Source organism: Vigna unguiculata, chromosome 10 (assembly GCF_004118075.2).
Source record: "Vigna unguiculata cultivar IT97K-499-35 chromosome 10, ASM411807v1, whole genome shotgun sequence".
In the NCBI taxonomy this organism is placed as follows: Eukaryota; Viridiplantae; Streptophyta; class Magnoliopsida; order Fabales; family Fabaceae; genus Vigna; species Vigna unguiculata.
In genome coordinates, this window is record NC_040288.1 from 16,536,847 (window position 1) to 16,549,523 (window position 12,677).

Below are 12,677 nucleotides of genomic sequence, written 5' to 3' on the forward strand. Positions count from 1 at the left end.
AGTACAAAAAATTGTACTAACATTTTGGAAGAAGTATAATAATTTTTCCACAACCTTTAATTATATTTGTAATAAAGAAAATAATGCTAACATTGATTTCTCGCATTACCAAATAAGAGAAAAATTTATTACTCTTGAGAATTGTATGAGTTGTTATAGCAAGACTCTTGAGAATTGTATGAGTTGTTGTAGCAAGACACAAATCTTCATCATTTGTGCTGGTGCGACCGTTCATTCTTATAAACAAAAATATCAATATTAGATATTACTATATAAAAAAGGAAAAAATATATTTATAAGATTTAAAGTATTTATTGATCAAGAAAAACTTACATATAAGCAACATGAAATATTATTTTAAACATAAAAGACATTATCTTAAATTTAATTTACAATTTTGTCCAACAAAAAAATTGTATGAGAAGTGTTTGCATTTTTGTCAACAGAAACAATTATACAAAAGGTTTACAATTTTTTTTTTCAGAAACATTACATCTTCAGTGATAAAACATTATCTTAAATTTAAGAACATAATATGCAAAAGAAAAATTTATTTCCTAACACTCTTATTACCAATAAGGTGATCAATGTTTTCATTTGGTTTAGCAAAGAAATAGACTTTTTCTTTATTAAGATGAGTTACAATATCAAGATGAGTTACATCCATTTGGTCATAGTCACAATCACCATCTTTATAAGCAAAATGTGTTTCTATGTTCTTTTCCTTATTTTAAGTGATTTTTGGTAGAGTTCAACAAGATGCTTTGGTATACGACAAGTACAATTCCTATGGCTTATACCACTGCAACGATAACATGTATTTTCATCTTGTTTATCATTATTTAAATCCTTTTCTTTTTCCTTTTTCACATTATTGTTTCACTTCTAATGATATCTCTTTGAAATTTTCTTTATGACCATGTCCACGTCATGATCACTAGCGTGACCACGACCATTACTACAACCAGTGGCGGATCTTGATCAAAAATTGTGAAGGGGCAAAAATAATATATTCAAATCTTATATATTTAATTATTGTCACTAATATAATAAAAGTATATATAATTTAATATTGAAATCTCCTTATATGTTTTTCTTTAGAAAAATGATAGTTTTGTTTTGAAGGTGTATTTGATATGGAACCCATTTTAAATAATTTTTTCTAATTTAATCTCTCTGACTGGATATTGTCATATTTGACAACATTTTCTTAGAATAAGTTTTAAAGAATTAATATGAAACTTCTCACTTATAATTCTTTGAATCTTAAGAAAGAATTCCTATAATTCAATAATTGAATCCTTAATATCATGTTTGAAATTGAAAATAGGTGAAGTAAATTTGTATTGTTTTCATCTTCATGGGTATCTTTCCTTTTATCACTAAAAAAATGAATTTATTATTTCAGGCTTCATCAATATACCTATTTTAAAAAAAAAATATTAAGATTAAAAATTAATTTATCAAAATCTAATAAAAAATTGAGAGATGTAATTACTAAAAGAAATATAAGATAATCAAGTCACATTTAAGAAATGGTTATGAAAAAACATATACTTATAAGATGAAAAAAAAATACTAAATATCAAGCTAATATTTCCCTATGAAGAGACAAAAGAGAGTTATCTTTTTGATCTTCAAAGGCAATGGATGAGAAATGAAAGCGAGGAGAATGAATTTGTGTCTACCTTTCTTTTTCTTTAAAAAAAAGAAAAAAGCAAAAAGAAGATATGTAAGAGTAGTAAATAAACACAATAGATTAAAAACTTAAAATGAGGGAGAACAAGAAAAATATCTCGATGAATTTTATTATTCTTTGTTATATTTAAATTTAAATTTTATTATTTATTAATATTAAATATTATATTTTATAAAAGTATTAAAAATCAATCTAAAAAATATTTTTAAAAACATTGAAAAATTTTAGGGGGCATGGCCCCCTAGAAGCCTTCTAAGATCCACCATAACCATAAAAATATGAATCAGATGTTGTTGGATTCAATATTGGGAATGGAGCAGAACAAGTTATGCGAGTCTCATAATATTTCATTAAAAGCTCTTCATTATTTTTTTCACATTTTTGTGAAAATATTTGTGCAACAAAAATATCAAAATTAGATATTACTATAGTAAAAGAAAAAGTAAAATAGGTTAAATCATTGCAGAGGTCCCCATTTTTGTAGTGAAATCTCAAGTAGGTCCTCTCATTTTTATCAAACTCAATTGAGTCCCTATTTTAGAAAATTCGTTGCAATTAGGTCATTTGCGTTAGTAGTACACTAACGGTGTTAACTATGTGCCACATGTCAGCACATGGTTTTTTTATTTTTTTTATTTTTATTTTTTATTTTTACAATTTTTAAAAAAAAATATATTAATTGCCACGTGTCAATCTGACTTTGTGCCATGTGGCAGAGAGAATGTGATGTGGCAAGGACAATGCCACATGTTACTATTGGATGTGAAAAGTCTCAATGTAGTCCTTGTATTTGTTATTTTGTCTCAATTTGACCCCAATTTTTTTTAAAACTGAATCAATTTCATCCCTATATCAAATTTAATTTTTATATAAATTTTACAGTTATATTTTTATTATATTTGATATTTTTAACAAAATTAAATTTATTTAAATGTATATTTTGCATTGAATTTTATTTAAATTTTGTTTTAAATATTTATATATCTATAATTTATAGATAAATGTTAGAGTTGCTTTAAAAATAAAACCTTTATAAATTCAAATATAAAATTTTTTAAAAAATTTATAAAAATTTAAAATAAATATATTTATTTAAAATTTTACAATTCAATTTATAAAGTTGTTATTTTTAAACCAACTCTAACATTTGTCTATAAATTATTGATATATAAATATTTGAAACAATATTTAAATAAAGTTTAATACAAAATATAGATTTAAATTAACTTAATTTTGTTAAAAGTATCAATTATAATAAAAATACCATATAAAAATTAAATTTGATATAAGGATTAAATTGATTAAGTTTTAAAACAATTGGGACCAAATTGAGATAAAATAATAAATACAAGGACTGCTGCATTGAGACTTTTCACATCCAATAGTGACATGTGGCACTGCTACTTTCACATCACACTGTCTCTCTCACGTAGCACAATGTCAGATTGACACGTGGCAATTTTATATTTTCTTTTAAAAAATTTATTAAAAAATTAAAAATTAAAAAAACCATGTGGTGACGAAAATAATCTAATTGCAACGATTTTTCCAAAATAGAGACTCAATTGAGTCAAATAAAAATGAGAGGCCATATTTAAGATCTCGCTACAAAATATTAATAATAATCATATTTCATGTATGAAAGTATAAAATTAATAAAACTACAATATTAATATATAGTAGACAATCTAACCATAAAATGTGAACTAAAAAATTCTAAAATTCTACTAATATATAAAGATTTAAAAAAAAACATAACACATAACACATAACATTTGTCGGTATATGAAAAATAAAAGAAAGAAAATTATAATTTATTGATACAATTAGAATATGGTTTATAATGTATAAAATAAATTTATGTTAACAAACTTATATTAAATGAATAATGAAGAATGAGTGCAACAAATATGAAAGAAAAATAATTAATATTATATATATATATATATATATATATATATATATATATATATATATAAATGTATTGCTCTATATAAAAGAAGATTATTTAACTCAATTGATTAGGACCTTGTTGTTGATAACGTGTTATAAAGTATAAAGTTGATAACAGAGAAAAGAATAAAAGATAAGAAGAGAGAATAAAAGAGAATGAAGACTAATCTTTTGTCTAATAGAAAAAGAAATATATTTATATATGTAAAATGCAATCAAAAAATACAACTCAAATGTTACAAATAATTAATATAAATAGTTAAATTTTATAAAGAGTAATTAATATATAACTAACTATATAAAATCAATGGATAAGCATTAATTGATAACATTAGCAGTTTTCTTTTAACTGTTATAAACAATTAACTTTTTTATTGATTCTATTTTGTGTATGTAAGGCCCTCTTATTCCAGCCCCAATCTTTAAGGGCTGCCCCAAAATCTTATGGGCCTAAGGGTTGGCCCATAATGAGCTAAATGACCCAAATCTGCCCTAACCCACTCAATCTATCTCATTTCAGAAAAACAAAACCCCATACAACTCTCTTGAGCAGCTGCGAACCTCTGCTAGGGTTTTGCTTCCACTTTTACGTTGAGCTAGAAGAACTCTGTTGTTCCACATAAGTTAACCTCCCAACTGTTTTTCCCCTATTCTAGCTCTATTGTCTTGTTTTCAACTAAAGTTCCCCTATTGATCTAGTTTCCCCTTTGTTCCACTAATCTCTAGTTCACTGAGCTAACCTCAGAGTTGTTGTGCTCGCTAATTTTGGTTTAGAAGTCTTGTGCTAGCTTATTTCCAGGTAAGGGAAGCTAGATCATGTTGTACATTCCGTCAAACCAACTGCTTTTTCGTTATTTTCGTGATTGAATGAACTGTGTGCGAATATGAGTTGTTGGGAATGCCTGTTTGAATTGCTTAGGTGTGTGTGGGTGACTGTTGCACGAGAGAACAGTGGTGAGCACTGGTTTTCTCGCCCAAGCGAGCCTGCCTCTCCTAGGCGAGATTAACAGGGGCTCGCCCAGGTTATTTCACATGAGTTGTCGCTCAGGCGACCAACTCTGTTTTGAGCGAGAGAGTGTCTCGCTCAAGCGAGGGGAGTCTCGCCTAAGCGAGAATGCGCAGAAGTCATTGTTCTTGTGTGTCGAGCTCTCTCCTAGGCGAAGGGAGCTCGCCTGAGCGAGAGACCTTCTCGCTTGAGCGAGACCCTTCAGCCTAAGCGAAGAAGCTGAGCGAGAGTGTGTTCTAGTTTGATATTTTCTCTGTTCTTGGATGTTTGGCATGTATTTGATTGGATTATTATATAATGGCATGAGGTGAATGAATATGCATGAGTGAGAGGGTGTATGAATTGTGAATGATGAACTTGGCATGTAATGAACATGAAATGGTTGGTTATGAAAGTGGCATGGTATTGATAAGAGATAAAATTCTATATTCATGGATGGAGGATGATGAGTTGGTATGGGTTTGACCTGGAATATAAGAGAGGTTGGTTATAAAGGTTGACATGAAATGTATATGCATGATAAATATTACTTGGTTGTTTGAATATGATTGGTATGTGGCCAATACGTAATTCCTTGAAATCTCTAGGTGAGATTTCATGGTCGTGCTTTAGTGGTCGGGACATAATTTCATGGCCCTGTTAGTGGGAGTTCATGGTGGTGCCCCATCTATATAATTTGGTAAGGATTCAAGGTAGGATTGCATCCTGACGCTCTAAGGAGTCAGTTAGTCTCACATAGCGGACTGACTCTTGTGGTGAGAGTAGTAGGAGGCTCGAAACTCATTAAGGGCTAACCTTGTGTGTGGGGGATTGAGATATTGTAACACTTGTACCACTTAGCTCGGGGGTGAGCAAAGAAATCCATCATAAGTGCAAGCATCCACTGAATCTGACTAAATTATACGTATCCGGATGAGTCGTGTCGAGTCTTAGTGTATTGTGTGGAAGTTCATAGCATGCTTGGGTGATGTATGTATAATCGACTATGAAAGTGTATTTGATTGCTTGATAAAACTATTTTTGGCTCTAGCTTGCCCTTTTGTTTGTTGTATGTTTGTCTGGTGTGGTTTTTCTCCTTTGCATTATCATCAACTTGTTGATGCGAGCAGATGCGAGGAACACCCGTGACCAACAGGGAAGAGATGATTTCGCTGCATAGTCTACCTGGGCTGAACTTCATGTTTTATTTGGGTTTTTCTTTAAGGCTATGGCCCATGTATTGCTTTACTCTTTAATACTCTATCATCTATCGTTAAGTCTTTGGTTTTGGTTTGTATCTGGCATCGTGGTGTGCCTTGGTCTCTCCTAGTATTTTCTAGATATTGTAAGGAGTAGCGTTTATACTCCAGAACTTGTCTCTAAATTTCTATTTGTATGACATTTCATTTAAATTAAAGTTATTTAAATGGGGTGTTACAGTGTAAGATATTATCCATAAATGAAGAATTAGAATGCATATATTATATAAGTACAACACTATAAAATTAATAAAAAATATATGTACACTCTTTAATATTTTCAATATAATTTATAATAATATTTTTATTTTTTTATTATATATTAATTGTTTCCACTTATTACGAAGGAATATAATTTCTTGAAGAAAAATAACCACCAAAAGGCAATATCTACAAAAACCAATCTTGTATGTAAAATAAGAACATAATCATATTTGAATAGAAATTTTTTTCAAACTTTTCTTCTTGAAACTATTACAGATAAAATACAACATGTAGATGGTAAATAGCCGTAACGTTACTATATCTGAAAAAAAAAAATCCAATTATAAAGGTAAAATAAGAATATAATCGTGTTTAAATTAGAAAATCAAAACTTGTGATAGACGGTAAACATGGTTATTAATCATACATGAGTAAGTGACCAATGTTGTTAAACATGATCGCAAAATATTTTCTGTTAATTAAATTATGTATTAATAGGGAATCAAAATTATTTCATTTTGAAAATTTTAAAATGCTAGAATTTCTTTTTTCAAAAAAAATTATTATTTTTATCTACGTGTTTTAAAAGTAGAGTATAAAATTAGTGAAAAAATTAAATTTATATTCCTTAATAATAAAAGAAGTAATACAAATTTGAATTACTGTTGACTTTCAATTTTAGACGACCAATCAAATGTACCAAAAAAATATATATTTAACTTAAAGAAGAAAAAGAAACTTCAAAACCTTATAAAAGATGTGGCAGTGGACAAACCGTGGCCACAATTACAGAATATCGTAGCAGAATCGCAACCATTAATTTTGGCGAGCAAAATTCCAAATGTGTTAACCCCTTTTCAAAGAAACTCGAAGAAACATGTCCCTTACGCGAATAATCAAGAGTTCAAAAGCCTCCATCACATGCTACTCTTCATTATATATACGATCCAATTCCATACCCTATCATCATCATCATCATCCAAATCACTCATTGCTATCTCCAAAGTCTCAGCATAACCCTTTTCACTCTTTCTCCTTCATGGGTTTAATATTTGGAAAAATCAGCGTGGAGACCCCAAAATACGAAGTGATCAAATCCACAAGCGAGTACGAAATCCGCAAATATGCACCGTGTGTAGTGGCAGAAGTCACCTATGACCCATCACAGTTCAAGGAAAAGAAAGATGGTGGTTTTATGGTTCTGGCCAATTACATTGGTGCTTTGGGGAACCCCCAGAACACCAAGCCTGAAAAGATTGCCATGACTGCACCAGTTATAACCAAGGACAGTGGCGGGGGTGGTGAGAAGATTGCTATGACAGCACCAGTTGTGACAAAAGATGGTGGTGGTGAAGATGGGAAGAAGAACAAGATGGTGACTATGCAGTTTATTTTGCCAGCTCTGTATGGGAAAGCTGAGGAGGCACCTAAACCCACTGATGAGAGGGTTGTGATAAGAGAAGAGGGTGAGAGGAAATATGGGGTGGTGAAGTTTGGAGGTGTGGCATCAGAAGAAGTGGTGAAGGAGAAGGTGGAGAAGCTGAAGGTGAGTTTGGAGACTGATGGGTTTAAGGTGGTTGGGGATTATTTGTTGGCCAGGTACAACCCACCTTGGACAATTCCTATGTTCAGGTCTAATGAGGTTATGATCCCAGTTGAATGAATCTGGAGGTTACATACACAGATTTCAGTGTTTATTTTTATCTTTTTGTTATGCTGTTAAGTTTTACTTGTGTTGATAAGTTTAGAATATGTTGTAGTGTTGCCTTGTTTCAATTAATTACACAGAATAAATGTTTTATACGTGCTACGTTTTTCGGTTGTCTTTTGTTGTCTGGTTGTTTATGATTTTGGTGACCGTGATTGCGCTTTACAATGCAATTTTTTTGATCCAAGCAGAAACCTTTTCCGATGATAAAACCCTGTGGATTTCAGTGATTATTTTTCAATCCACATTCAAACTGATTTCACACACCGACTCTTACATACTTCCACGCGTGTTAGAAGAACAAAATTGCTGTGAAGATTATGAGGCTAAGAGTTGGAAAATGATTTTTTGTAATCACAGAATCACTTCAAAAATGTTATTATGAAGAAAAAAAAAAGAGAAGAAATGTAAAATAGCACTTGAGCAATCTATGCAAGATAGTTATTTATATGCCACGTGTTTAATAGGACAAAAGAAATCAGAGTTTCAAAGGGAATTGAGATTGATAATCAAGACAGATTCAATACTTCTGATACAACTGATTTACTCTGTTCATTATACACTAGAATTGAACTTACACGATTGCAACTGTTCACAGAACACAAAATGTACATATCATGCACAGAGCTTCAATGCCACTCTATCAAGTTATCCAGAGACCAGCTTCACAATTATAAAGATGGCGTTGAAGAGAATTAGAGGAAGTCTCAAGAATTGACAGGCATATATGAGCCCTACTATTTGCCCTTTAAGAGAATTCCTCCTAGGCCCTGTCATTTCTGCCAAAGTCCATCCTCTTGGAGCAAGGAACCGCTCCTCATTCAAAATTGCCAATGCATTTGCAAACAGCAAAAAGCCTTCTAAAAAAGTCCAGAAACCCATTTTCTGCCGAAAACACAAAGGGTGTGCATCTTAGTACTCAGATGAAACCTTCTTCACAAGTTCAACACTACTTTTCACACAAGAATCAGTTAAAGAAATTCAAATATCAGTGGGGAATGTCTTTTCACACAAAGACATGTTTTTTTCCCTCCACGCAATCTTTTATTTCCTTCAAATATTAGATTGCAAAAAAAATCACATTTACATGCTATAGCAAATTACTTACTTACCAACATATGCCCATTTTACAAAAGAACCCAGAAAAGTGATAAAATGCAAGCTGCCAGTTGCTTACTGTTTCACAATTGTTTGGTATAATCTAATGATAACCATGTCACAAACCAGAAGAACAACAACCAAATCTGATATGCACAAGTGCATGTAACAACCCAAAAAGCCAAATCATGGAGAACAATATAGATTGTAGAACCCCAAACAACATAACAGACACGTAGCCCCACAAGGGCTAAACTTTCACTCTAGTTTAGCCATGTTCTTCCACAGTTGAAATCACTGCTAAACGTATTACACCATGTCATAAAATCACTACAAAGGTTTTGCATGAAATGATGATTATAAATAGTACAGGGCAGGGCGAGGTGGGAGGGAAGACGGTGACAAGAAAATCTCAGTAAGTTCTTGTTGTCTTCAATATCTTTAAGAAGTTAATCATACAAAACAGAGTTTATCAATAACATTCTTGATCCTCAAACATAACCAATTAAGAGTAAGTAGTTCATTTTGGTACGTAAAGATCACAAAGGCTTCCGAATTTTAGAGAATAAAATGCAAAACTGATCAAATCAGACCTGTACATGAAGGTTGCCGAGATGGTACCACATGAATGCTGCAGAGTTATCAACTAATCATGCAATTAAATCACCATTATGCTTAAAGAACACTGAAACCATGATTAAGAAACATCTGGACCTCTCTTAAAAATCCGCACAGGTAAAAATCTATTAAGATTAGTATAAATAGGTGAGTATTTCAAAATGAAACTATTAATGCTTTTTTCGAAAAAGAATTTATCTAGAGATACATCACCAATCACTAATGAAACTTGAACCCTACCCACAAAAAGGAATGATACTACCTCCAACCCAAATGTATATTCGTAATCAACTTTCTTATTTCTAATAAATGTGTATTCCCAACACTTCTCTCATTTATAGTACACTTACAAAACTGAATAAACCCCTATATTAACTTGAGTAACTATGTATCTTTGTAGTAAACAGAGAAAACCTAGAAAACTGAATACCGAAAGAATGAAGAGCGAAAAGATCGAACTTCAAGAAAGATAAGACCCAGAGGAATTATTAACTAATAAGAAAAGTGATTTTATAGGTTCAATCCATCCTTAATCATTCCACACAAGATTCTTCATTGACAATCAAAGTTAAAGGGCAAACAATAAGTTTTATTTCGAACTTTGAAACAAGTTTTTTTTTTTCCTAGCAATAACTACACATTGGTTTAATACAAATCTCTTTCTCGGGAGCAAATCGGAGAGAACATTCCGTGGTTACTAACACTCTGTAGACCGATGGCACAACCCAATCTCGCATGCAAACAAAAACATATAAAATTGTAATCTAGTTAAACAATAACAACAGTATGCACAATATCAAATGAATTTTATGTTAACCCCAAAACTGAAATAATCTCAATCCAATCAAGAAGTCAAACAAACTAAGAAACCATAACACTGAATTTTCTAGAGAAAGGAGAAAGAACGATGATGGAGATGAGTTCCATACTCACCTGAGAAGCAAAAATGGAAAAAACAACGACCTACGAGGACTCTCGAGTCTGAAAACCCGTTCTTAAGAAAGAAATCTCTAGAAGACGATCCTAGGACTTTCCGAAAACTCATCTAACAACGCACAATGGTCGTGGCTAACACGTCAGAGTGAGAAACTGAATAACAGCCGTTGGATCATAAGCCTAGATAACAATAACTGAAACACCCGCACTCTATCATTCTCTGTAAAGTAAGTTTCACCTTAATCGATACTGTACTAGTACGAGTAACTAGTAACTTGCGTATTTGAGTAGTGTTTTGAATTTTAAAATTTAATTTTGTAGTAAGTAACATGACAAAATTTATTCCCACCGATTTTTTAACAAAAAATATATTATATGGCTTTATAAAATTGTTTTTTAGGCTACTCAGAATATGTGTAGACTATCAAAACTTAAAATTTATTTTAGTGTATACTAAATGTAATTTGTAGTTTTTAAAGTCATTTAGTAGAATTAAATAGTTTAATAAATGACGTAAAAAAATCATTGATACGAAGATAGAAGGTTTGTATTCAAAATCCTCATGCTCAAAATGCTTAGAAAATGGAAGAGCTCCAAACGACCAACACCATGAGAAATTGAAAAATTATACTATTTTTAACATAACACTCTATTGAGACATTATATTAGATGAAACATTTCAATAATTCTAAAAAATTAAATTACATAGTATTTTAATTTCTTGTAATTAAATTTTCTTATTTTTTAAGTAATATGTTTGGATAGAGTAATTGAAATACCTTATTTTCAATTTTTTCTTTGGATAAAATAATTGAATTTCTCTTATGAGTTAAAATTTCATATTAATAATCTTTATTTTAATATATAAAATTTTGAAATTAAATTTAAAAAATATAATAATCAACTCAAAATATTTAAATTCGGTCAAATTTTGGCCTGACCAAGTGGGCTGAATTTAGCCAAATTTTGGCTAGCTAAACTCTGTCCAATTTGGCCAAATTTAGATAAGGGTTGACTCGGCTAAAATTCTGCCAATTCGGTGAAATTCGTCCAGTGTTGACTTTACGTAATCCGACCACATTTCGACCAGGGTCAATTTGAACAAATTTTGCTAAATTTTGGACACCACCGACTTGGCGAAATTCAACAAAATTCCGGCCAAGTTTTGGTTGGAGAAGACTTGGTCAAATTCGACAGAATTTCATACGGGGTCCACTTGGCTGAATGTGACCCAATTTCGGATGAGGCCGACTTGCCTAATTCGACTGAATTTTGGTTGGATCAATTCGGCCAAATTTGGCTAAATTTAGTCGAGTCATTATTGGTCGAATTTTGGTCGAGCCTACTCTGATCGAATTAGGTCAAGTCGAGCTGACCAAAATTTGGTTGTACTTGACAAAGACAACCCCAGCCGAATTCGATCGAGTTTGTCTTGACCAAATTTTGATTAAGTACCTGACTGAATTCAGTCGAGTTGGCCTAGACCGAATTCGGTCTAGTTGGCCGTAGCCAAATATTTGGCCGAACTAGGTCGAATTCGGTTGAGTCCGTCCCAACTAAAATTTGACCGAATTCGGTCAAGTCAGTCCTCGTTGATTGTCGATCGAGTCGACTTCGACCTTGTTTATCTTGAACAATAAGGAATTTCACAAAATGTGAAATTTCAATTTCCTTCTTTTTTTGAATGAATTTCAAATTCTACTATTTTAGTTAATTGAATTGCCTTCTTAAAATTTATCAATTTCAATTTTCTCATCCAAACAAGTCATTTTACTTCAAAGAAATTCAAATTCTCCAAATAAATGAATTACTTTCTTAAATTACCTCATCCAAACACATCATAAAAGTTTACGGAGGTATTAGTCTCCTTCTAATAACCTTACCTCTTGATATTTTACTTATGCAAATAACCAAATAGCCATATTAAGAAAATGGCAAGAGATGAAAATTCTTAAAAAATGTTAAAAATTAATTACTTTAAATAAAATTATCTTATCAATATCATTGAAAGACAATTTAAAAGCGATAATAGAACCTAACATAAAAAAAAAAATAACAAACTCGAATAAATAAAATCAAATAAATAATTAATTATTTACTTGAAATCGCATAATTCATATTATTGAAATAATAAGAAAATCAATTTAGAAACTTTACGACTCACATAGGTGTTACAAATATGTAAAATGAAAGTAGCATAAAAATAGAAGAAAAGAG

At 31.1% G+C, this 12,677-nt stretch overlaps 2 protein-coding genes across 2 annotated transcripts; one reads left to right on the forward strand and one right to left on the reverse strand.

Moving 5' to 3' along the window:
• The first annotated feature begins 6,933 nt into the window (after window positions 1–6,933).
• LOC114167126 (heme-binding-like protein At3g10130, chloroplastic) lies at window positions 6,934–7,925 on the forward strand. Its single transcript, XM_028052089.1, has one exon. It carries the CDS (start codon window positions 6,978–6,980, stop codon window positions 7,761–7,763), a length of 786 nt encoding a protein of 261 aa, XP_027907890.1. The 5' UTR covers window positions 6,934–6,977; the 3' UTR covers window positions 7,764–7,925.
• A 342-nt stretch (window positions 7,926–8,267) lies between these two features.
• On the reverse strand, window positions 8,268–8,693 carry LOC114167127 (protein transport protein yos1-like). The gene has a single exon (XM_028052091.1). It carries the CDS (start codon window positions 8,688–8,690, stop codon window positions 8,457–8,459), a length of 234 nt encoding a protein of 77 aa, XP_027907892.1. The 5' UTR covers window positions 8,691–8,693; the 3' UTR covers window positions 8,268–8,456.
• Window positions 8,694–12,677: the final 3,984 nt, after the last annotated feature.

Bases quoted from the DNA above. Each gene is read 5' to 3' on its own strand.
- LOC114167126 (XM_028052089.1), top strand. From the start codon at position 6,978: ATGTCCCTTACGCGAATAATCAAGAGTTCAAAAGCCTCCATCACATGC.
- LOC114167127 (XM_028052091.1), bottom strand. From the start codon at position 8,690: ATGGGTTTCTGGACTTTTTTAGAAGGCTTTTTGCTGTTTGCAAATGCA.